Genomic DNA, 26,849 nt, shown 5'->3' with positions numbered 1-26,849 from the left:
ACCGAAACGCACAAAACAAACACCCCCTGCCACGCCCTGACCAAACTACAATGACAAATAACCCCTTTTACTGGTCAGGACGTGACAATCACCTAACAAAGTAAACAATACACATGCACTTCTAAATGTAATTTGACTTACTAACATAGTCATAATTGATTATTGACCGCCACCGCTACATAGGCCTATAGCTTCTGCCTCTTAATGCCATGCCTATGAAGGGTAGGCCCTAATGGTCTTTGTTTGTTTTTCATTTGAGTCCTTTTGTCAACCTCGAGCACAAGGTGGCGCCAGTTGGATGTAATTCGTGTTCACAGCTTCAATGTTTTTACAATATTACAATTCCAGGCTGCCATATGACAAAAATAAAACTAACACCATTGGGGTGTGCACCATATTTACATTTAATTCCAAGGAAGTTTTCTCACAAAAAGTTGTATCAAAACAAATAAATTGCTGTAGAATTTTGTGGAGTGCAGGCGGTGTCGGATCGTGCAGAAGATCCTTACGGAGGTCAGGGTGTTGGAGTGTGGGCAGGCTTAGCGATGGGCTGGTCCAGGCGCGCTCAACGATGAAAAACAACGGAGATATATACCAACGGCCGCGGTAGAGGCAGACATAGCGGAATCCCCAAGCACTGTAAACATTTGCATTTTAATTCCTGCAGATAGTGTTATTTGGGTTTTAATTCCTACGACAGAGGGTGTGACGCGCACCCACAAAGGACAAGGCGCGGAAAATGCACTGAGGTAGGCACTCAACATAACATAAGATACCTGAATGATTTTTTCTTTGATGTAAATTCGTTTTGAGTAATTTAACCTATCAACATATTCGTGACAATCCATTTGCCGATACACACCTTTCATTTGGTGACATTGCTCCGCAATTAAATGTAAGCCTATACTATAATGTGTGATGCATGCCTGCCATAACACTGATGGGGGAATGACCAGTGATGTAGCAAATAAAACCATCTCCAACCTGAAATGAATAACATTTCTAATTCCCTATAATATCATTTCAAAAGCCTAGCTGATCCACCTTTTTCTCCCAACGGTGCTGCCTACTATGGCCTACATTTTTATTGGTCTGCTAATCATCACCAGCAATCTGTTCTGCCGCAGCAGACATGGATGCCTATGATTAATGGACATTCTTCATCAGAATAGTATTGCCTATCTATTCTTTTCGATGTTAGAAATTTGTTTCTCTTGGCTTTAAACGTATTACATGGTGGTTCTGTTATATTTGAGTTGACATGGCCCATGCAGGGCAGATGCTCTTATTTTCCAACGTCAAACCGCATAAGGGGAATTGGATTATGTCACGAGGAGGGACCGTCTTGCATGGATGCGCCCTTTATTTGTAATTTTAGGGGACTGGTCATTTCGCTTTTTATTATGCAGATTGGGGCCTGTGTTGCCAGGCTATAATGGATTCGTGAGGACAAAAAGTGGCGTCTCCGCTCACCTCTTGGTAACACCACAACATAGCTCGGCATATTGCGGGTGGCCATCAGTTTAGATCCTCCTGCCAGGCAGGGCTGAAACATCAGTCGCGCAGTGGGAGCTGATGTTGCAGCGCTGCTCGCCTGGTTGCTAGGCAGCCGTGCAGGGGCCATGGGGTATCATTTGAGGGATGCTGCTATGGAGGAACTGGACAAAATGGGGAGGCTAGGCCTATTTTTTAGAGTCACTTGAATCCACTTTCACCTCCCCAAAGCATTGCTCTGGTCAGATGATAATTTGTTTTGAACAGACCTAGTGGTTAGAGCGTTGGGCCAGTAACCGAAAGGTTGCTGGATCAAATCCCCACGCTGACAAGATAAACATCTGTCATTCTGCCCCTGAGCAAGGCAGTTCCCACTGCGCGAATGATGTTTCAGCCCTGCCTGGCAGGAGGATCTAAACTGATGGCTATTATATTATAGGGAATTAGAAACGTTATTCACTGTTCCCTGGGCGCCGAAGACTTGGATGTCGATTAAGGCAGCCCCGGTACATCTCTGATTCAAAGGGGTTGGGTTAAATGCGGAAGACACATTTCAGACACATTTCAGTTGAAGGCATTCAGTTGTACAACTGATTAGGTATCCCCCTTTCCCTTTCCTAAGCTTTAGTAATCATAATCAAATGGCTTCTTTCATGTACAGTGCTTTCAGAAAGTATTCAGACCCCTTCACTTTTTCCACATTTTGTTACGTTACAGCCTTATTCTAAAATGGATTACATAAATATTTTTACTCATCAATCGACACACAATACCCCATAAGGACAAAGCAAAAACTGTTTTTTAGAAATCTTTGCAAATGTATTAAAAATAAAAAACAGAAATACCTTAAGTATTCAAACCCTTTGCTATTAAACTCAAAATTGAGCTCAAGTGCATCTTGTTTCCATTGATCTTCCTTGTTATTTTTCTACAACTTGATTGGTGTCCACCTGTGGTAAATTCATTAATTGGACATGATTTGGAAAGGCACACACCTGTCTATAACATGTCACACAGTTGACAGTGCAGGTCCGAGCAAAAACCAAGCAATGATGTCAAAGGAATTGTCCGTGGAGCTCCGAGACAGGATTGTGTCAAGGCACAGATCAGGGGAAGGGTACCAAAACATTTCAACAGTATTGATGGTATCCAAGAACACAGTGGCCTCCATCATTCTTAAATGGAAGAAGTTTGGAACCAGCAAGACTGTTCCTAGAGCTGGCCGCATGGCCAAACTACATAATTGGGGGAGAAGGGCCTTGGTCAGGGAGGTGACAAGAACCCAATGGTCACTCTGACAGAGCTCCAGAGTTCCTCTGTGGAGATGGGAGAAACTTCCAGAAGGACAACCATCTCTGCAGCACTCCACTAATCAGCCCTTTATGGTAGAGTAGCCAGACTGAAGCCACTCCTCAGTAAAAGGCACATGACAGCCCGCTTGGAGTAACCAAAGGGCATCTAATTGACTCTCAGACCATGAGAAACAAGATTCTCTGGTCTGATGAAAACATGATTGAACTCTTAGGCCTGAATGCCAAGCATCTCGCCTGGAGGAATCCTGGCATCATCCCTATGGTGAAGCATGGTGGTGGCAGCATCATGCTGTGGGGATGTTTTTCAGCAGCAGGGATTGCGAGACTAGTCAGGATCGAGGGAAAGATGAATGGTGCAAAGTACAGAGAGATCCTTGATGAAAACCTGCTCCAGAGCACTCAGGACCTAGACTAGGGCAAAGGTTCACCTTCCAACAGGACAACGACCCTAAGCACACAGGCCAAGACAACGCAGGAGTGGCTTTGGGACAAGTCTCTGAATGTCCTTGAGTGGCTCAGTCAGGGCCTTCACTTGAACCCGATCAAACATCTCTGGAAAGACCTGAAAATAGCTGTGCAGCGATGCTCCCCATCCAGCCTGAGAGAGCTTGAGTGCGTCTGCAGAGAAGAATGGGAGAAACTCCCCAAATACATGTGTGGCAAGCTTGTAGTGTCATATCCAAGAAGACTTCAGCAAAGTACTGAGTAAAGGGTCTGAATACTCATGAAATGTGATATTTCAGTTTTCGATTTTTAATACATTTGCTAAAATGTCAAAAAACTGTGTGAAAAGGATTGATGAGGGAAAAAAAACGATTTAATACATTTTAGAATAAGGCAGTAACGTAACAAAATGTGGAAAAAGTCAACCGGTCTGAATACTTTCCGAATGCACTGTATGTTCATCAATAACCTATAATTAGCTATTGCTTGAGGTAGCTATTGTCAGCAGCACATCATCATTACTGTGTATTTCTCCCTCACAGTGGAGGGGTAGACTTTTATCTGTGGAGTAATGGGTGGGTGTATGTAGATAAGACAAGCACCCAGCATTTGTTCATGGCACAAGCCCTTTATACTCTGAGAGAAATCTTGTCTCTGGTGAACCAGCCACATCATGCATACTGTGTTGAGGATTAGTTTCTAGGAACTCTGATAGTCTCTATGTATAATATGCCAGTGTATCTGTCCTTAGGGGGACGCCAAAGGTTACATTACTAAATGGAGTCTATTTCACTGCATTATCATTCATTAGTAGGTGAAAGCGACGTCCGTGTGCTTCTAACAATACAGCTCCATTGCCCCTAGTGGACTAGTGTTCCTCTGCTCACAAACACACGTGACCGCCTTCCTTGACAAACTACTAACCGATTGAGCTACAGAAAAATATCTAGTTCGATAGCTCCATTGGCGACATTTCAAGCTAGCTGTGGAGTGAGCTTATGGCATGTTCTTAACTCCGTAGCATTGGCCTACATAGTTTCATGCAGCTATTAGCAATGGAATCGGTTCAGTTGTTGCCTAAGTGTACAGATAAACTACACACAAGCTTATGTGGAATATCTTTTATGTTCCAGATACTAATACTTATCATAAACATTATCGGTATGAAGTAAGTCAGAAAATCAATAATGTATGGAGACGTAATGGCTGAAGAGGAAGGGAGACAGATGCAGGAGAGAGGTGACAGTGGAGACATTGCTGTCTGGAGAGATGCACTGTCTCCATTTACCGAATCCAGGAAAGTGCTTAAGGTAGACAGACCCTTCCTGGCCCTGTCCTTGGTTCAACTCCAGCTGTGTTTGTATCTTTTTAGACTGCGTTTTATCTAGGCTCCATGTTCTCTTTAAAACATGTCATGAAAATGCATTCTCAAGATCCCAGTAGTTCTGCTGAACTTTAAATCTGCCTATTTGTCTATTTTTCATATATGTTCTATTGTTGATTGTGCATTTTCATATTTCTTTCCAGTTAACGTCCTTCATCCTCCTCGATGTGTTGTTCCAACCTAGGTAGTGCATGACAGCCATTGTGTCACGCCCTGACCTTAGAGCCTTTTTTTTATTCTCTATTTTGTTAGGTCAGGGTGTGACTTGGGTGGGCATATCTAGGTTTCTATTTCTTTGTTTGCCTAGTATGGTTCCCAATCAGAGGCAGCTGTTTATTGTTGTCTCTGATTGGGGATCATACTTAGGCAGCCCTTTTTCCCACCTGTGATTGTGGGATCTTGTTTGTGTGTAGTTGCTTTCTGCACTGCATGTAGCTTTACGTTAGTGTTTGTATTTTTTTTTTTTTTCCGATGTCATTTTTATTAAAAGTAAAATGTACGCCTACCACGCTGCACCTTGGTCCAGTTCTTCAGACGATCGTAACACATTGGTTCAGAAGAATGCCCAATCATCATTGTGTATAGTTCACAAGTTTGCGCATAATTGTTGATAACTATAAATGAGAACCATAATTACATCCTTTCAGAAGCCTTGCTCTAATCTCAGGGCATGTTTCGCGTGTTTAGATGCTGATGGTTTGACAGATTTTCTGCAACGATTTTCCAGCATCCTGTCCAGTTTAGAAATCTACCCAGCTGATACAGCAGAACATGTAACCATTTACCCCTGGTCAGGATCATTTTACATAATGTATTATCAGACCGATCAGTTCCTCCTGTCCCTGTTTGTTCATTTAGAACACACCCAGGCTATTAAAACCCTTTCCTGCAGTCAAATGACCAAATCCCCCTCTAGTGGCCTCATTGGTGGAATGTTAATATTTTTCATAATTAATAAACATTATTTCAAAAACCCCGCTGACAATCAGGTGTTTCTATTTCAAACGGTTTTGTTATATTTCAGTCTTCTGTGATACAGAAAGTGTAATATTGGGATGCAAACTCGAAATTGTATACATTTAAACTCTTATTTTTTTAAAGCCCATGACCTTGTGTGTGAGTCTGTACTTTTCTTTCAAAGTATATTTGTTTAATACTAACAAACATTCTGTATGACCCTGATTTAGCCCACTGCAGTAAAAGGTTAAATCATCTGACTAAATAATGAGGACCGGAGCACAGAAGAGACAACTGATATTATACAAGGGTTAATGTCACGCTCTGACCTATGAGAGCTGTTTTTTCTCTGGTTAGTTAGGTCAGGGTGTGATATGGGTGGGCAGTCTATGTTTTTGGTTTCTATGTTTTGTTCTTGTTTTTCTATTTCTAGGTTGAGTTTGGGATGATCTCCAATTAGATGCAGCTGGTTCGTGTTGTCTCTAATTGGAGATCATATTGAAGTTGGGGTTTGTCTATAGGGGTTTTGTGGGTAGTTGTTTTCTGTTTTGTGAGTATCACCTGGCGGAACTGTTGGCTGTCGTTTTGTTGTTTTTGTTTAAGTGTTATCATTAAAGTAAATATGAGCACTCTACACGCCGCGCCTTGGTCCCCTTTATACAACCCTCATTCCAGTTAATTTAAAACGTTAACATCCCTACCAATAGTGCTCAAGAGGAACTTTGATTTAAGCAATCCAACGCAATTTGGCCTGTTCATTTATGAAAGATGATCTCATTATTATGCATATAATTATGCTTGAATATTCAGGAAGATATCAACGCTGAGTTTTCTGTTATTTTTAGAACTTGAGATGAAAAGGGGGTTTAGATCTAAAGTTCCAATGACAAAGACACTATCTTCACCCAGATATATTCTTTAAAGTTAGCTAGGTAGTGACAACTGGCTGAGATGAAAGTGGGTTAGCATGGATAAAAAAGACAGAATCAATGCTGACTTGTTCCAAAGTAGTTCCATAATTAGTTTGTGTCCACTAACTGCACTTTCTCTTATTAACCTAATGAAAGCCTGGCCAGAGAAATCAATCTGGGGCTACTTATGTAATACTCCTATTCACCCCCTCTTTCCTCTAACTGCATCTCCAGCTCTCAGAGTCAGGAGAAATGCCTGGCTGCCATATCAATCCAGAGAAAGAGGCAGGTGCATTTACACAGATCAATAAATATTTGCACACATGCACATTAAATGTGGTTTCCACATGCCCAGCTCCTAATTTGGACTGGCAGAGGCTCATCATATAACCAGCAGTCAGAGCTCCCCTGTCAGAGCTCCCCTCTCCTTCTCTTTCCTCCGTCTTTTCCTGGAGCTCAGGTGATGAGGCTGGGGAGCAGGAGGAGGAGGAAGTAGTGGTGGTGGAGGAGTAGTATATTTGTCCTGAGGACCCGGTTGGACATGATTCCAGTTTGGGAAACCCTGGTCTACACCAACAGGGTCACCAGGAGGGGCCAGCCAATGAAGCTGGAAGTCCCACCCAGTTGACTAGATTAAAATGGTGGAAGCCCTCAATGGCGCAGCCCATGCTAATACAGCCTTTTGGCCAATAGAGGATTGTAACATTCGCTAACATTCTCTATGTCCCTGCCCTAAATAGTAATGTTCATAGATGACCAGCAGGGTCAAATAATAATAATCACAGTGGTTGTAGAGGGTGCAACAGGTCACCACCTCAGGAGTAAATGTCAGTTGACTTTTTATAGCCGATCATTCAGAGTATCTCTACCGCTCCTGCTGTCTCTAGAGAGACAGCAGGTCTGGGACAGGTAGCACGTCCGGTGAACAGGTCAGGGTTCCATAGCCGCAGCCAGAACAGTTAAAACTGGAGCAGCAGCACGACCAGGTGGACTGGGGACAGCAAGGAGTCATCAGGCCAGGTTGTCCTGAGGCATGGTCCTAGGGCTCAGGTCCTCCGAAAGAGAGAAAGAAATGGATAGGCAGACCATTGGATAGGCAGACCACATGGATAGGCAGACCATTCCATAAAAATGGAGCTCTATAGGAGAAAGCCCTGCCTCCAGCTGTTTGCTTACAAATTCTATGGACAGTAAGGAGGCCTGCGTCTTGTGACCGTAGCGTACATGTAGGTATGTACAGCAGGACCAAATTTTGAAAGATAGGTAGGAGCAAGCCCATGTAATGCTTTGTAGGTTAGCAGTAAAACCTGGAAATCAGCACTTGCCTTAACAGGAAGCCAGTGTAGAGAGGCTAGCACTGGAGTAATATGATCACATTTTTGGGTTCTAGTCAAGATTCTAGCAGCCGTGTTTAGCGCTAACTGAAGTTTATTTAGTGCTTTATCCGGGTAGCTGGAAAGTAGAGCGTTGCAGTAGTCTAACCTAGAAGTGACAAAAGCATGGATACATTTTTCAGCATAATTTCTGAGCAGAAAGTTTCAGATTTTTTGCAATGTTACGTAGATGGAAAAAAAAGCTATCCTTGAAACAGTCTTGATATGTTTGTCAAAAGAGAGATCAGGGTCCAGAGTAACGCAGAGGTCCTTCACAGTTTTATTTGAGACGACTGTAAAACCATCAAGATTAATTGTCAGCTTCAACAGAAGATCTCTTTGTTTCTTTGGACCTAGAACCAGTATCTCTGTTTTATCCGAGTTTAAAAGTAGAACATTTGTCGCCATCCACTTCCTTATGTCTGAAACACAGACTTCCGGGGAGGGCAATTTTGGGGCTTCACCATGTTTCATCGAAATGTACAGCTGTGTGTCGTCCGCATAGCAGTGAAAGTTAACATTATGTTTCCGAATGACATCACCTAGAGGTAAAATATATAGTGAAAACAATAGTGGTCCTAAAATGGAGCCTTGAGGAACACCGAAATTTACAGTTGATTTGTCAGAGGACAAACCATCTAGAGACAAACTGATATCTTTCCGAAAGATAAGATCTAAACCAGGCCAGAACTTGTCCATGTAGACCAATTTGGGTTTCCAATCTTTCCAAAAGAATGTGGTGATCGATGGTATCAAAAGCAGCACTAAGGTCTAGGAGCACGAGGACAGATGCAGAGCCTCGGTCTGACACCTTCACAAGTGCAGTCTCAGTGCTATGATGGGGTCTAAAACCAGACTGAAGCATTTCGTATACATTGTTTGTCTTCAGGAAGGCAGTGAGTTGCTGCGCAACAGCTTTTTCAAAACATTTTGAGAGGAATGGGAGATTCGATATAGGCCGATAGTTTTTTATATTTTCTGGGTTAAGGTTTGGTTTTTCAAGAGAGGCTTTATTACTGCCACTTTTGGGTGGACACATCCGGTGGATAGAGAGCCGTTTATTATGTTCAACATAGGAGGGGCAATCAAAGGAAGCAGCCCTTTCAGTAGTTTAGTTGGAATAGGGTCCAGTACGCAGCTTGAAGGTTTAGAGGCCATGATTATTTTAATCAATGTGTCAAGAGTTATAGTATTAAAAAACTTGAGTGTCTCCCTTGATCCTAGGTCCTGGCAGTGTTGTGCAGACTCAAGACATCTGAGCTTTGGAGGAATACGCAGGTTTAAAGAGAAGTCCGTAATTTGCTTTCTAATGATCATGATCTTTTCGTCAAATAAGTTCATGAATTTATCACTGCTGAAGTGAAAGAGAGAATGGATGGAAAGCTTAGGCAAATAAATAAGTAACCTGTATTAAAACTGATGAAAAATCAACCTGAATGTGGTGATACAGTACACATAATTAAGAGTTTTCTGTGATAGTGCACAATGCTTTCTGTGTACCAAGACTAATTCAGGTTTGTACCACCACAGAATAAAATCCTTCGAATTAAAGATTATGGGCAGCAGTTCATACATACTCTTAGGCCTGGTGGTGGGAGTGACTTGGTATTTGGAAGTAGATTTAATGCATTAGGGAGGAGGAATTAAGAGTGCATTTAGATCAGTGGCGGTCGGTGCAGTTTAAGATGAGGGAGGGCGATTATTTTTTTATGAGCATGGCCTTTTTTCTATTACAGCAAATTGGATGGCTGTCAGTCATATTCCATTCACCCAGTTCAATGTAACATTGATAGGTTTAGGCTACTACATGATGCTTCAATTTTCTCTATACCCATCATGAGGTTGCTACAACCTAGCCTATGAATGAAAGTTTACAACATAGGTGCACACATGTCGAGAGAAAAATTTGAGGTGAAAGACAGTGACACATGGACAGACAGTGACACATTCAATACTGCCTTTCACACTTTTGCCTGCATCTAGCTAATCTAGGGTGTAATCATTAGTCCAAAAGTTGCAAACAAGACTTTCTCGTGCAGGTATGTCTCCGTTTCGCTCAGTTTGCTTCCATTTAAGAAACGTTTTTCAACAGAATACAACCATGATCACACGTAAACACAGTTCACTTTCATAGCAGCCACATTTTATTCCTTCTTGCATCTACATGCTCTCTTCCTCTCACCTTTTCCCTTCGCTTGTGGACTTCAATGCACAACACATCAGATGTCTGTGACCAGGCAAAAAATACTTTCTAAGTCAAACCATATCATAACCGCTAAAAACAGCCTACATTGTTGTCACCATATTAGCTAAAGTAACGTCATAGTCAACACAGTTAATAGAACTAACCCGTTAGTAAACCCGCTACAATCATGCAGTACAGTGTACAGTCAGTAAGCAGTTTAGCAGTTACACTGGCGAGCCCCCGGTGGCAATAAATTAGTAAAACCAAAAGCTTACCTTGACTTGGAAGAGTTCAAGTGTTGGATAGCCATAGCTTGCTAGCTAACATAGAATCCCTCGCTGTTTGAGCTGGGTGTGAGTAGGCTAAACTAGCTAGCTGCATTAACTACCTAAGTAAGTAAAGTGAAAGAAATACAAGGAAATCTCTCTCTCTCTCTCTTGCTTCTACACTTTAGAATAAATTAATTCGTTTAAAACTGTTCAACTATTGTCTTTCTCTCTCTTTGAGTCAACTACTCACAACATTTTATGCTCTGTAGTGCTAGCTAGCTGTAGCTTATGCTTTCAGTGCTAGATTAATTCTCGGATCCTTTGATTGGGTGGACAACATGCCAGTTCATGCTGCAAGAGCTCTGATAGGTTGGAGGATGTCCTCCGGAAGTTGTCATAATTACTGTGTAAGTCTATAGAAGGGGGTGAGAACTCTACTGTAAGTCGCTCTGGATAAGAGCGTCTGCTAAATGACTAAAATGTAAAAATGTAAATGTAGAACGTCTCTCCAGAGATATTCGATTGGGTTGAGTCCGGGCTATGGCTGGGCCAATCAAGGACGTTCAGAGACTTGTCCCAAAGCCACTCCTGCATTGTCTTGGCTGTGTGCTTAGGGTCATTGTTCTGTTAAAAGATGAACCTTTGCCCTAGTCCGAGGTCCTGAGCGCTCTGGAGCAGATTTTCATCAAGGATCTCTCTGTACTTTGCTCTGTTAATCTTTCCCTCGATCCTGACTAGTCTTGCAATCCCTGCTGCTGAAAAACATCCCCACAGCATGGTGCTGCCACCACCATGCTTCATCGTAGGGATGGTGCCAGGTTTCCTCCAGACGTGACGCTTGGCATTCTGGCCAATGAGTTCAATCTTGGTTTCATCAGACCAGAGAATCTTGTTTCTCATGGTCTGAGAGTCTTTAGGGGACATTTAGCAAACTCCAAGCGGGCTGTCAGGTGCCTTTTACTGAGGAGTGGCCACTCTACCATAAAGGCCTGATTGGTGGAGGGCTGCAGGGATGGTTGTCCTACTGGAAGGTTCTCTGTTTCGAGTCTCATAGTAAATGGTCTGAATACTTATGTAAATAAGGTATTTCTGTTTTTTATTTCTAAGAAATTTCTAAATACCTCATAAATTATTTTATTTAATCAATTTTAGAATAAGGCTGTAATGTAACAAAATGTGGAAAAAGTTAAGGGGTCTGAATGCTTTCTGAAGGCACTGTGCATGTGGCTAATCGGAGTAGTTTCAGATAGCACAGGAGAGAGGGCGTGTTTGTGGTCTTATCTGCTGTTAGCAGAAATGTGTATGTTCACTGGGGGAGGGTTGGTTGGCTCTTTTTGAAAACCTTTACGGTAAGTCTTTACTGGTTCTCCTATTACTGGCCCTCTATGATTGAGTTGACTTCCTGCTGGCGGGCATTGTAATGTTGCTGTCTGAGCTCTTACTGCTAATGCTGCATTTCTCCAATTCCCATTGGTTCCGTTAGCCAACAGCCCACACAGGCTTTACTCTGTGGAATATCTCATCCCTGGTTTTGGGGTGGGAGGTAAGCTCCTGTGTCTATGTTGAAAGTTGAGGCTTGGTACCTACAGTAGATTACAATAAAAACAACCAAAAATACAGAGTGTGTGTGTCACTAGCAGGACTTATTTTGGTACTATTTTCTAAATGTATATCTATCTATTGGAAACAGCAATTAATCAATCTTCTTTTCCTCTTCCCAGCTCTCCCCACCCCTCGTCCTGTGGCACCCCCTTGTGAGCAGTAGAAGATGAGCACCTCGCCCACCCCTAAGGGCACGCCTGTGCAGCAGAGCTCCAGCGATGGGGGCCCTAGTGATGGGGTCCTCGAGGCCCTTGTGTCTCCACAGCACTCTACACCTGGCTCCTCTGGGCCCCAACACAAGAAACGAGTCTCCAGCCTCCTGCAGAGCCCGGTCAGTAGCACACTGCGTGTGCGTGTGCGCGTGTGCGTGTGTGTGTGTGCGTATGTGTGTTCTTCTGTGTGCGTCCGGTCTGTTTGGGTCTGTGTGAGCGCACACATGTGTCTGTTTGTGCATATGCACATAACTTTTCAAGGAGCGGTTTTAAAAAGTCCCACTTCAGTTTTGCATTATGGACATCCCTTACTCACTCTACCTGACCTCCCCCTCATCCCATCGTTCCACCCTTTCATTTCCATCCTGTGTCCAATCCCTCTGCCCTCCACTCTCCCTTCCCCCTCATTGGATCTCCAAAGATATGATTATCTCCACAGCTCAGATTTAATCTGCTCTGAATCACCACTTGACAGCTGCAGACGGGAGCCTTTGCCATAGTGTGTGTGTGTGTGTGTGTGTGTGTGTGTGTGTGTGTGTGTGTGTGTGTGTGTGTGTGTGTGTGGGAGGGAGGGACACAAAAAGGAGGCCTGGAGTTGTGAAGATAGGCAGTAGCAGCGGACAGTGCTAATGAATGGCGAGAGGGAAATGCATTAGATGATGCGGTTTAAAAACCTTTTATTGTGAACATTTGATGTATCTGTCTGCTCTAGGAACTATGCTGCTCTATGCAGTATTTGTGAGTGTGTTTGGGTGAGTGTTTTAGCCCTCAGGCTAATTGAGTGTGCATTTTAGCAGCATGCAGACTAATAGTTGTGTGTGTGTGTGTGTGTGTGTGTGTGTGTGTGTGTGTGTGTGTGTGTGTGTGTGTGTGTGTGTGTGTGTGTGTGTGTGTGTGTGTGTGTGTGTGTGTGTGTGTGTGTGTGTGTGTGTGTGTGTGTGTGTGTGTGTGTGTGTGTGTGTGTGTGTGTGTGTGTGCAGTCGTTCCGTGAGGAGCTGGATGTTCTGATCCAGGAACAGATGAAGAAGGGAGGCAGCAGCTCCAACCTCTGGGCTCTGAGGCAGCTAGCTGACTACATGGCCTCTCACGGCTCACCTGCCGCCCTGTCCGCCTCCCCCTCCAGTACAGGTACACACACGCATACATGCGCACGGACATTCACACACACACACACACACACACACACACACACACACACACACACACCACACACACACACACACACACACACACACACACACCCCCTACTCACAGACATACTCCTGTTAAAATACACGTCACCCAGACACTGAGCCAAATAGGGCAATTTTGCAATCGATTTCTAACATCAAGACACAGACAAATAACTCCCCGAATCACCTCACCAACAGATAACAAACACACACAAGATAATGTTCTGTGATCTGCTATTGACTTCTGTCTCTGTGTAGGCATGATGATGGTGACGCCCATCAACGACCTGCATGGCTTGGAGCCCAGCGGCATGGTGAAGGGAGAGAGGCTGATGCGTTGTAAACTGGCCAGTGTCCACCGTCTTCTGGACCTTTACGGCTGGGCCCAGCTCAGCCACACCTGCCTCACCGTGAGTAGACTTGCCTGGCTGACACTCTCTTTCTGTGTTTCTTTCTCTTTATCATTCTTTTGCTTTGTTCTTTTAGAGCCCTATTTTGACAATGCAAAAAGCACTACTGTTCAAAGAGATGGTTTTAGTACCATCATTACCATTACAATGTCCATGAGTAGGGCTGGTGCGGTGACCGTATTACCACCACACCGGCGGTCACGAGTCATGAAGGCAGTCAAATTCCACATGACCATTTAGTGCCGGTATTTAGGATTCTCCAAGCTCTGATGCTGCTGATGGTCATTAGTAGCCTACAAAACTTGCTAACTGCCTGGTACTCAGCACTCTATTGTCCCTCTAATCACTCTGACATCAACGCAAATGTAATCGAAGATCTAATCAAACACTTCATGAGAGCTCATGTTGCGCAACATTTCTATAGGCTATGTAATTGCGGGAGAAAACAAAGTGATGGCCTCTAGTAAAAAAGACGAGGATCCCATCCGCTTTCTATAGGCTAGGCCTACTATATTTATTTCTCAACTTTCCTAATATTAAGCACATTGTTTATCTTTACAACAGGTGTATAGCCTACCTGGCAGGCATGAAAATGAACCACGGGAAAAGCGTCCTCCATTCGCTATTTAAGTGAATAGATGACATGTATTTTTTCCCGCTGTCCCTGTTTCAATACAGATGCATCATAATGGTCCATTCTAAATCAAAACAAATTTCACACATTGTCACGTCCTGACCAGTAAAGGGGTTATTTGTAATTAGAGTTTGGTCAGGACGTTGCAGGGGGTATTTGTTTTATATGGTTTTGAGTGTGTGTTTATGTAGAGGGGTGTTTGATTTATGTTTCCGGGGTTTTTGGTTTAGTTCTATGTTGTATAGTTCTATGTCTGTTTCTAGGGTGTTTATTTCTATGTTTAGTAATTGGGATTGGGGCCTTCAATTGGAGGCAGCTGGTTATCGTTGCCTCTGATTGAAGGTCCTATATTTAGGAGTATGTTTGTTTTGGGTATTGTGGGAGGTTGTTTTGCACTGCTAGGGTTAGCCTGCAAACTGTTATGTTGTCGTCCGGTTTCTTGTTTTTGTGAAGTGTTCGTGGTTATTTAAAATAAACGTCCAAATGAGCACTCAACCCGCTGCGCCTTGGTCCAATTCATACGACGGCCATTACACACATATATTATTTAGTATATGTAAAGACAAGATTAAATCAAGAATAGTCTGATGGGTGACAATATTAGCCTATCACTTGTAGTATATATTATCACTTGTGAATGATGCCCAGTATAAGAAACAATACCTTTTTTTTGCAACTTTTTCTAATCATAGTCACACACCTCATGTAGCCTAGTCCATAGGGCTATATGTTTTAATAAGGTTTGTATCACAACTAAAGTGGCCAAATAATTACATGCATAATTGCATTTGCGGTCACTTTTGATAATGAAGTTTTCCTGCTAATGGAACATTTGCGCTAATAGCCTACTAACACGAGCTCATTGCTGCGCTTATAATGTGAAGAAATAGCTTAATAGTTTATCAACATTTTAAGATAAATGTTCTAATCTGTTGAGTCAGCCACATTGCATAAAAACATTTTTTTTATGCTAGTGGTTGTATTAATTTGGGATATATCGCGTCCCACAACTGTCCCAGACTATGTTTCCCAGATTATATTTATTTTGTGCACAGAATAGATTAGGTCGACTTTTGTACTATGGGGGATGGTAGATTGACATAGGCTAGTGCTTTTGTGGTTCGTTAGGCCTACTCATCTTGTTGGCTGACAAAAAGTAAATGTGGACAGTTCTTCCAATATCTTCAATATGCACCTTGGAATTGGATAAGGACGTGCGCAGTTGCATCCCTGATGTGTCTGTCTTCACTTGTAGCCTGTGTGAAAGACCCGATCATGTGATGGAGCATGCAGTACTCAGGGAGAAGGGCACAGTGGCCACTAGCCGCAAAAGGCATGGATTTGTTTTAGGGGGCATTACGGCCACAGAAAGGGGATGCTGCCGTGAAATTCGAGGCATTATCAAGTCCTTGTCAAATTGTGAATGAGAGACTGATGCAGTGTGTACAGCCTGCACAAAACACAAAGCAGAGCTCATGCCTTTTCAAGCAACTTTTTTCATATCATCATTAGAGTCACATCATGCAGCCTTACAATGTATTAAATATATATATATATCCCAATGTTTATAGAACAACTAACATGACATTTATAACTCTAAATTAAGCATATAGGAATACCTATTTTCTTTGTTAACCGCTCAACACAGAATAGCCGCATGTGCGCATTCCCTCAAATCGTTTTCAGAAAATATCCTTTCTATTTTATTCAGCTTTGTTCAATTGTATTCTTCATACTATAAAATAATGGCATGGAATTCTAAGCAAATCTTTCCTGCTTAATGAACTAATGTAGCCCACAGCCATATGGCATAGCCAGATCAGGACCTAACATAAGGACAACTCAGAGTATGCTATTCTGTTCTTCTGAAATAGACTACATTTTCTTCATATCATGTTTCTTTAGATCTGTCTGAAATAAATAATGGATTTATTGTGAAGGCTGTATGTGGTGTAGGCTATATTACATTGATTTATTAGACTTTCTAAAATGTAGATGTTCCAAAGGTCTGCATCACCAGACCTATGCGTGGAAGCCAGGAGATGCTAAATGTGTTTATGTTAATTAACTGTCAATTACCGTGAGACTGACAGTTATTTGCTTGACAAATCACCGGCTGACCGCCACAGCCCTATCAATGAGGGTAAAATTGTATGCTGGTTTTGAAAGTTTGGAGCAGATACTTGACTATGCTGTTGTGTAACTCATTTTAAAAGGACAACATCTCAGTTTTTACCTTTACTTTCTCCCACTCTATCTTTGTTTGTTTTATTTTTTACCTTCGGCCTTATTCTCTCTCTGTTTGTATTCTATCCATCCCTTCCTTTTCTCTATCCCTCTCTCTGTTTGTAAAGTTTGGTATCTGACAGAGCTGTGTGTGTGTGTGTGTGTGTGTTGTCTCCTGTCAGCTGCGTGTCAGTAAGGAACAGGAGCACTTCCTGGTTCTGCCCAATGGCCTGGCCTATGGTGAGGTCACTGCCTCTAGCCTGGTGAGTTCACTACTAATTCTGCTCCACAGTCATAAAGCGAACCTCTCCGTGCTGTGGGTTATTATGTAAATAGCCTGGTCCACATTTGAGTTTAGCTGCTAACGTAAACGGTACTTTTATACTGGCCGATGCACATAAGCACTAACTATTCAGTCATCTCACCGATGCTTAGTTTAACTTGCCCCTGTTATCACACAACTCCTTCAACAAGGGCTTAACAGTTAAACATTGTAATAAACAATACGGACTGCAATAAGCATTCCACAAATATAAATGAATGTGACACTGAGCGCTGATGCTAGTGTTGCTCTGCGTTGTTGTCCTCCCAGGCGAAGGTGAATATCCTTGGGGAGGTGGTGGAGAGGGGCAGCACCACCCTGGGGGTAGACCTGGATTCCTTCAGCCTCCACTCAGCCATCTATTCTACCCGGCCAGACGTACGGTGTCTGGTGCACCTCCACACCCCCGCCACCGCCGCAGTGAGTCACACGTACACTGAGGCTGGGGCCCTGCCTAGGGGACAGGGCATACTCAGAACTATCATTAACATATTTTCACACAGTCTCAAATGTTTTTTCTGAAATAATGGAGTTTTAGGACTAGGGAGCACTAGAGATGATACTTTTTAGTGTAAGATAGACATTATTCACATTTAATGATGACCAGTGTTGAAAAAACATGTCAAAATCCTTCATTCCAGAATGTGACTTAAAGTTGTCTGTGTGTGCAGGTGTCCGCCATGAAGTGTGGCCTGCTGCCACTGTCCCATGAGGCTCTGCTGGTGGGTGAGGTGGCGTCCTACGACTACAATGGGCTGATGGAGAACGAGGAGGACCGGGTGGAGCTTCAGAAGAGTCTCGGGCCTACCTGCAAGGTGACAAGATTAGGGCAGAGCAAGGGTTAACGGAACAGGCTTGTGATTGTCCTGATACTGCTAATGTGCTGCTTGAGAAAAGAATGGCACCATAAATAGGGAAAACATGAGTTACTTTTACTCAATATATTTGTAAAACAATAACAATTGCAATGACAGGGCCGAAGATAGAGGAGGAAATGAGAATAATTAACAAAAATAAGAGTGTACTCTGAGGCAAAAGAGGGTTTTACTATGTTTTTTTTCTCTTGCTGAAGTCTATCTTTATTCCTAGGTGCTGTTGCTTCGAAACCATGGCATCGTGGCCCTGGGGGAGTCAGTAGAGGAGGCTTTCTACACCATCTACCACATACAGGCTGCCTGTCAGATCCAGGTACAGAGACACACATACTGACATCGCTTTTGCTGCTCCCTCCTGCCAAAGGCTTGAGGCACAACTCTGACAACCACACTGAGAGAGAGAAGGAGGACTCCCAGACTCATAGCTCAGTGACTGTGTGTGCGTGACAGAGAAAGACAGAGGGAGAGGGTGAGGGAGAGGGAGAGAACTGCCAGACTCATAGCTCAATGTCTGTGTATGTGTGTGTATGAGAGAGAGTAACAGCACACACATGCACAGCTTTGACAGTTTCACTCCTGAATGCGTGTCCTTGCCTTAGTACCCTTGTACTGTGCCTGTTGTATGTGCAGTACTGTAACTGTACGCTTGCCAAACACAAAGCATAACGCACTGCTGCAATCCTGTGTTGTGCTGACAGGTGTCAGCATTGTGCAGCGCTGGAGGAGAGCAGAACCTGATCATGCTGGACCGCTCCACCCACAAACCCAACGCTGCAGGCACCGTGGGCTGGGCCGGATCCACCTTCGGCCCCCTGACCAAGAGTCGACTCGGGGAGCACGAGTTTGAGGCTCTCATGAGGACTCTGGACAACCTGGTGAGATCAAAAGACAGAAGCACATTTGCAATGCTAAATTATTTTCAATTTAGCGGAACAATTCAATGTAGAGTACTGCTTTACAATGCTATAAGCATTGTCAATTTTGTGGAATGGGGAAAGTCATTACGAATAGGGCAGGTAAAATGTTGTTTATGACATGCACTGCTCTGGATCTTATCAAACAGGTCACGCGTGTCTCCCTGCACGAATCCATTAACATCCACCACACACAATAATGGATCAACAGTACTTAGAATATGCAGAGACTAAGAGGGCTCCAGACACAGGTCTTACCTACTTTAACCCTCCAGGATGTGGATCATATGGATCACTTCTACCCCTGGACATTGGACATTTACAATACATCAATCAGACAAAAACCTTCCTATAAACCTCCCTCTCCCCACCCTCCAGGGTTACCGTACCGGCTACGCCTACCGCTTCCCCGTGCTGCTGGAGCGCTCTCGGACACGGAGGGAGGTGGAAGTCCCTGCCACAGTCCACTCCTTCCAGTTTGAGGAGGAGGGAGTGCACCCGTTACCCCGCCAGCACCCCTACGCCCAGCGGCAGCAACAGGAGAAGACCCGCTGGCTCAACACCCCCAACTCCTACCTGAGGGTGAACCAAGACCAAGCCAGCCCCGGACACCAGCGCACCACAGTAAGTACCTGAGGGCCAGCCCCGGACACCAGCGCACCACAGTAAGTATCTGAGGACCAGCCCCGGACACCAGCGCACCACAGTAAGTATCTGAGGGCCAGCCCCGGACACCAGCACACCACAGTAAGTATCTGAGGGCCAGCCCCGGACACCAGCGCACCACAGTAAGTATCTGAGGGCCAGCCCCGGATACCAGCGCACCACAGTAAGTATCTGAGGGCCAGCCCCGGATACCAGCGCACCACAGTAAGTATCTGAGGGCCAGCCCCGGACACCAGCACACCACAGTAAGTATCTGAGGGCCAGCCAGGGGATACCAGCGCACCACAGTAAGTATCTGAGGGCCAGCCCCGGACACCAGAGCACCACAGTAAGTATCTGAGGGCCAGCCAGGGGATACCAGCGCACCACAGTAAGTATCTGAGGGCCAGCCCCGGACACCAGAGCACCACAGTAAGTATCTGAGGGCCAGCCAGGGGATACCAGCGCACCACAGTAAGTACCTGAGGGCCAGCCCCGGACACCAGCGCACCACAGTAAGTATCTGAGGACCAGCCCCGGACACCAGCGCACCACAGTAAGTATCTGAGGACCAGCCCCGGACACCAGCGCACCACAGTAAGTACCTGAGGGCCAGCCCCGGACACCAGCGCACCACAGTAAGTATCTGAGGACCAGCCCCGGACACCAGAGCACCACAGTAAGTACCTGAGGGCCAGCCCCGGACACCAGAGCACCACAGTAAGTATCTGAGGGCCAGCCCCGGGATACCAGCGCACCACAGTAAGTATCTGAGGACCAGCCCCGGACACCAGCGCACCACAGTAAGTATCTGAGGGCCAGCCCCGGATACCAGCGCACCACAGTAAGTATCTGACGGCCAGCCCCGGACACCAGCGCACAATAGTAAGTATCTGAGGGAAATGTTCCCTCAACATTTGTGCTTTTATTTCAAATATCTATTATATTAGAATTTCCACTATGCAATTGAATTGAACAGCCATTAAAGGCTATGTGTGTGTGTGGCTAATTAATGGACGCAGATGCAACCTTTATTAGTTTGCGTGAAAAGGTGTTTAAAACAGGGTGTTTGCTATAGTACCTCAGGGAGAGAGATTGTTATAGAGGACTCCAGCAATGGAGTCCTTTCAGACAGAACAATACCAGGCAGGCAGAGACCCTCTTACATCAGGCAGGGGGAGGAGACTAGCTCTCACTCTCCCTGTCTCTCTCTCTCTCCTGTACCTCCCAACCTCTCTTTCTCCTGTCCTCTGCATTGCAGGGGAAAGCCCAGTGCTGGTGTTGATTACTGCAATGCTATCTGCCCTCTGGTGGCGGAAAAGAAAGTCACCGCAGGGGTGTTTCTCTGTCTGAGAACACGTGATAATAATAACACTGCACTCAGAATGACAACAACACTGTATAACACACTGGTTTAAAATAATGGTTATTGTTGCATCTTGATTTCAGTTAAACATGCATTCAGAGTCAAATGACCATGGTGCAAACATTCTTTACTGGATTCAATGGAGTATTAGGAGGATGTCATTCGAGAAAGGCATATTGCCCAGCCCAATGCCTTTCTCTCTCTCTCGCTCACGCTCTGTCATATATCAGATCAACTTTGTCCCCAAAAAATGTAATTGAAAGCACAGACGTGTTGATGGGGCAAAAGCATTTGAAGCAATGCTTATAGGATGGGTCATGCAGCAGAACTGCTGACCCTCAACACTCATCTCTCTTTCTTCAGTGGCTGAAGACAGAGGAGATGCAACAAGGAGCCATCAAGATTGAGAACACAAATCAGTTTGTTCCTCTTTTTACCAACCCTCAAGAGGTGCTGGAAACACGAAATAAGGTACGTCTGCCTTACTGCTCCCAGTGAGCGATGATGTCACAGTATGGATGTATTACAGGGATCACATGGTTTGGTGTTGGGTTTTCAGCCTTTCAGGTTCTTGTTGTGTATCTCCAGATCCGGCAGCAGAACCTTCAGGACATGAAGACAGCAGGACCCCAGTCCCAAGTACTAGCCAGTGTCATAACGGATGGTAGTCCACTGGTAAGGCTCAAGTACTAGGTCTACAGTGATGTGGCTACTAGTGCTGGAGTATGTATGAATGCTTGCTTTTTACATTTTCATTTGAGGTACTGTATTTCTGTCTTTGGTGTTAAACTGAGGCCCTATGGTCTTGTCGCAAGAGATGGGTTGTTTACCCTGTTGTCTTGGTTAAATACGATTCCTAACCCAGCTGCAGAAGCTACTTTGGCCACCCAACCATCCCCACTAATCATCCTTTCTCCCCTGTTTCTCATTGTAAAGTCCATTCATTCATTCATTCATTCACACCCCTCATCCTCCACCCTGCTAATCTTCCCCAGGTCCAGAAAAAACTGCATGTTGCTGTAAAAAAGAGTGTGCTCTCAGTCAACACAAGCATCAAAGTAAAGGTAAAAAAAAATAAGATGGTCTGAGAGAGAGAGGGAATGATGAACCATGAAGACGATTAAACCAAGGAGCTCTTCTTAGAGCAAACACAAAGAAGACTTGGAAGATATTGCAATGTTCAACTTTCCTGGGAATGAATCATTTGAGTGTGAAATTGAAATGAGATGGGAAGCCTCTTGGGTCGACTATGATTATCAAAACAATTGTAATATCCTTTCCTTCTCCTTTTCATCCTAGTCTCCAGACCCGGCAGAACTTGCGATACTTGAGCCGGAGACCCCTAACCCGTTTAACCAGCTGACAGACACGGAGCTGGAGGAGTACCGCAAGGAGGTGCAGAGGAAAGCAGGAGGTCAAACAGATGGTAAGTGCATTGCTACCAAAAGCTATCCCTCACACTAAATCCAGAGCTTGGACTATTAGGTTCTATCTGCATTTTTGTCAAAATGTTGTTATTGACATAGCTTTGTTCTGTTCAATGTTCTCTACCTACAGTGTGTATACTTCTCTAAATATCCCAATTAATGTTGTTAAGTTCAAAAGTTCAAACCAATGAGGGTTTGGAACTTTAAAACCAATTATCTCAGAATAATCTTTTTGCAGATAGAACCTTATAGTCCTAAGCTCTCGAAATGTTGCCTTAACACTATCCCTCACTCTAAATGTGTCTTACTACTGGCCTTATTGCCTTATGACTCAAAAGAATTCTTCCGCTCCTCTATTTTCGCTACATACTTCAGTCTGAGACCGCCGTCGTTGAAGTCGTTTGTGGTGACGTCCAAATGAGGGGTGTTGTACAAAATCATCAGCGATTGGTTCATCTCTAACCAATCAGAGTATTTACCCATGTGTGTTATGGCTCTGGCCCAACCCATCGTTTTCTGACAACAATCAGAACGGTTAGAATGTGTTTGCCTTCCATAAATCTTTGGAGAGGCACTCAGATCCAGACTCATTGCGGAGAAGAAACTAACGTCCGTGGGCGTGGTGTAGCATTTGGCCGGAGCAAGGAGTTTGGGTAGCCAGGCAAGGCTCGCTATACTCACAGCAATGAAACCTCAGACTGTACAGTTAATGTGCCTTTCTTTCACCAATTCCTAATTAACTTCTCACTCTGCCTCACAACTCTTGCACGCGGCTTACTAGAATTAGCTCTATGCACTGTTCTCCTGTGTCTGTCTGTCGTTCTGTGCGTCAGTAGGGGAGGAGGTGGAGAACGAGAAGGAGTCTCTCCCAGCTACCCCCCCTACCAACAACCCTACCCCCTGCAATCCCCCACCCTCAGGTGAGACTCGGCCTGCAGTGCTGAACACACACAGCTGTCTTTGCTTGCCTTGCATACAGGGGAGAAGGACCACTCAAATTCCTACATGACAATATGTGGGACCCTGTACTGTTGTCTCCACAACCCCTGTTGCGCTCACCATCATTGAATATTTCCCAAAATATTTCAATCCTAACTTGAGATATGTAACATGGACGTTCGCATTAAACATGCATTGATATCAATGTATGGAGTTACGTGCATGGATCTCAATTAGGAGAATATTGTACGATAAGCTCAGTGGCTGAGTGATGTGTGTGTGTGTGGTGGTGTTTGTTGTTGTTGTAAATGTGTCACATTTCAGCGCCGTCTTGTGACGCCCATCTGTCTTCACAACTACTGTATGTACCTCTCTCCTTCTGTCTCTGTGTTCGTCTTTGTCTATGCTCCTCTATACTGACTCATAGGGCACCCCTCTGGTACTGAGATCTTGTCTCAATAGTAAGTAAGTACTGAGAAGCAAACTGTAAGACATGGTTGCACTCTCATTAACCAAATATGTTTTGTTGGGCACAACTGCAATGACATGACATGTCTGCAGTGAAGGGTAGAGTGGGGTAAATTGAGCCAAAAGGGTAAGTTGAGCCACCCTTTTTTCTCAGAAACCATACCCCAAAAATAATTTGACCAAATATTTAGAAAGAGGTCGTCATTTCATCGAGTCTGTGAAGGAAGAAACCACGTGGAAAAAGTGGGAAGCAAGTTAGGTCCAAAAAAGTCTAATTAAATTATTGTGTTCCATGATGCTTGCATCTAAACCAAAGTAGATCATTTTAAGATTGTTATACATCAGTTGGGGTCTCTATAAGCTTCAATATGAGGTCCTAAACATGTCCGAGCATGAAAGTGCATCTTTGTAGCTGTGTGGGCTAATATATTCAAAATGTTTCCCTTGGGTTTATTTGAGCCAGTGGGCATGGGGTAAGTTAATAGCAAGTTGAGCAAATGTAAGTGTTTTCTTCCCAGGCGTAATGCAAGGCATTATCGCTGGGATATGATGTAACAACAGGGCCTGGCCTATTTAAAAGTGTTTTTTAAAAGTACAAAGTGTTTATTAGGTGTTAAGCCTGTGTTAAAATATGCTTAAAATTATTAAAAGACTAAAGGGATTGTGTTGAATTGTGGGAAATAAAGATAGAGTTTTAAAAAGGGAGCGGTAATATTTAATTCAGGGCAGAAGGTGGCTTAACTTACCCTGTCCCGCGGCTCAACTTACCCCATACCCATATCACTTTTTTGGGGGGCAAGCTATGTTTTTACATGAATTCTGCTTATTTCCAGGGATACACAACATCCTAAAATATATGTATATATCTTTGTTAGAAAGAATAATATTATTTCCCTTGACGGAGTGATGGTAAATGTAAAAAATGGTTCCATTTACCCATAGCAGCAGGAAGATGTTTTTTTTGCATGCGCTACAGACGGCTATATCAATGGTGGGGGTTGTATATTTTTTTGTACTTCCTTTATACTATGGACTTACCCCACTCTCCCCTACTGTTCCATGCAGCTAACACAAAAAAAATCTATTTACGCTGATTGTTTCTTTTCCCTTTGCTTTGTTTTACTCCAATAATAAATGAACAAGATGAGACAAAGAAAGACTCCACAGCAGTTCAGAACGGGAAAGGAGAGGAGGAGAAGCATACCACGGAGGAGCTGGAGAAAGGGATGAAGGCTTTGTCTACCAATGACACTTCTACACCCCCCTCCACCACCCCTGCTGCCCCACCCGCTAAACCGCCCAGCAACACCCCTGAGGGATCCCCCTCCAAGTCCCCCTCTAAGAAGAAAAAGAAGTTCAAGGCCCCCTCGTTCCTAAAGAAGAGCAAGAAGAAAGAGCAGAAAGAGAAAGCTGAAACTTGAGGGGACATGTAAAATGATTCCGACACACACCCTCCACTTCTAGCCAAATACACGGAGGCAAACACACTAACTCGCACTCAAGTCTCCTGTATGTATAGCTCAGTCACTCATCACGTCTAGAAGTAATTCTAATTCTGTTTTTTTTGGGGGGGGGGCGATATTGTTTCTGTACAACTCTCAAATGATCTTGAAACAATCCACAATCATTCTAAATGAAATAGAATCAACAACATCACCTGAATTATGCACTCCCTATTTATTATAAGAAGTAATGCACTTGTCACATGTATGTATATAAACCAATGTTGCATTGAAGTATCCTCATAGGCACCCCCTGGCCTGGTCATGTTTATTCGTTTTTAATAGTCAAACGAAGGTGACAGGCATGTACATACGAGCACAGGTGCAGTACATGTAGAATTATGCAGGTATAATAACGTGCTCTTTTTCCAATTAAACTAACTATTCAAGTCATAGACAGCAGGGACAAATAAGAAAATAAATGCTTAAAAAAAAAAGTCCCCAACATTAAGCTGACAGTTATAAATGCCACTAATACCAAGCAAGGATATGATCTAAGCATTGTGGAAGAAACGTGTTGCTTGATGTTGCAAACTGAAGCCAAACTAAAAGGTACTAAACATTCCACTCTTCCCCAAATTTTTCTTTGAGATATGTGTACAAAATACCTCTACAGCTGTAATTATTTTTATGATCAGTAGCTGTTATCAAAATGCTGATGTGTGATATTTGTTGGTTTTTAATGTATTATTTCATATTAGAATGTAAAGTGAAAAGTTGCAAGGTTAAAATGTACCAGTCATTAAAGATCAAAGTTGATTTCAATCCAGTTTGGTTTGATCTGTTGTTCGTTACACTAGCAACTGCACTTAATCATGTGAGATTCAGGTACTGTAAAGTCGCCATTCTGATATACCTTGCCTAACTTTTTTATAATTCATCTTGGTTAGATATGCCTTATCAAGACATGATCTCACGTGTGATAGGAATAACATGTGCTTCAATACGTTTTTTTTTTTTTTTTGCCTCCATGGCCATGGTTGTCAACTGTACCGCATGAATAGAACGTAATTCACAGATGATAGATATTGTGGTGGCAGCTACAGAGAAGTACTTGGGTGTACGATATTTTACTGCAGAAGAGTTACAAGGTGTTTTGAACGATACTGTCCCATCCTCCCAGGCTGCTGGCCTGGTGCAGGATCAGATAGGGCCAAAGTAGTGGAAAAGTGATGATGTTTTAATGGGTGTTGGGTTAGTTGGTAGGGCAATTTTTTCACAGTGTAATGAATTCATACTACAGAATAGTAGGCTGATACACAGCCAATGCAGTAGGCGGCGGGATGCAACTAAAACATTTGTTTGCGGACCACCATAATACCAAAGAAGAAGAAGAAGAATATATTGGAATGTTAAAGATGTTAGGCTGCAAATATACGGTCAGGATATAGGTAGGATGTCTAAGTTTAAGTATTTAGGTATGGGGTTTGATGAGAGGCTTACGTGGAAGAGACATGTTGAGTATATTGAAATAAAGTGTAGGAAAGGCGCTGGACCTCATGAGGGCAGTGGCAGGATATGATTGGACGTCGAATAGACAAACACTGTTGTATACTGTATGTACCAGGCATTGATCAGGTCATCTTTGGATTATGGGTGCTTTGTATATGGATTGGCAGCTAAAACGGTACTACAGCGCCTGGATAGGATACAGTCAAGGGCCCTGAGATTGTGTGTGGGTGCCTTCAGGACGACACCTGTTGAGGCATTGTAGGTGGATAGTGGGGAACTCCCACTGAGGATAAGGCGGGACAAACTGGCATTAGCATACTGGGGGAGGTTGAAAGGGAGTTCAGAAGGACATC

General features: G+C 43.7%; 1 protein-coding gene across 16 annotated transcripts; it reads left to right on the top strand.

The window, feature by feature from the left end:
• Positions 1-346: 346 nt before the first annotated feature.
• On the top strand, positions 347-25,809 carry addb (Beta-adducin). 16 transcript variants are annotated; one of them, XM_014170598.3, is made up of 17 exons: positions 348-749; positions 12,052-12,263; positions 13,125-13,272; positions 13,575-13,726; positions 16,769-16,849; positions 17,179-17,328; positions 17,580-17,723; positions 17,998-18,096; positions 18,482-18,658; positions 19,076-19,321; positions 21,072-21,179; positions 21,297-21,383; positions 21,704-21,772; positions 22,008-22,134; positions 22,969-23,055; positions 23,502-23,539; positions 24,686-24,824. In XM_014170598.3, the coding sequence occupies exons 2-16, from the start codon at positions 12,099-12,101 to the stop codon at positions 23,534-23,536; spliced, it is 1,875 nt and encodes a 624-aa protein (XP_014026073.1). In that variant the 5' UTR covers positions 348-749; positions 12,052-12,098; the 3' UTR covers positions 23,537-23,539; positions 24,686-24,824.
• The last annotated feature ends 1,040 nt before the right edge of the window (positions 25,810-26,849 follow it).

The sequence above is a fragment of the Salmo salar genome, chromosome 24 (genome assembly GCF_965601325.2).
Source record: "Salmo salar chromosome 24, fSalSal1, whole genome shotgun sequence".
NCBI classification, from domain to species: Eukaryota; Metazoa; Chordata; class Actinopteri; order Salmoniformes; family Salmonidae; genus Salmo; species Salmo salar.
Note: the sequence above shows the minus strand (reverse complement) of the source record. Positions and strands in the feature narration are given on the sequence as shown.

Bases quoted from the DNA above. Each gene is read 5' to 3' on its own strand.
- addb (XM_014170592.3), top strand. From the start codon at position 12,099: ATGAGCACCTCGCCCACCCCTAAGGGCACGCCTGTGCAGCAGAGCTCC. The intron at 16,850-17,178 runs GTGAGTTCACTA...TTGTCCTCCCAG, and splicing joins AGGTCACTGCCTCTAGCCTG to GCGAAGGTGAATATCCTTGG. The intron at 21,384-21,703 runs GTAAGGCTCAAG...AATCTTCCCCAG, and splicing joins TAACGGATGGTAGTCCACTG to GTCCAGAAAAAACTGCATGT.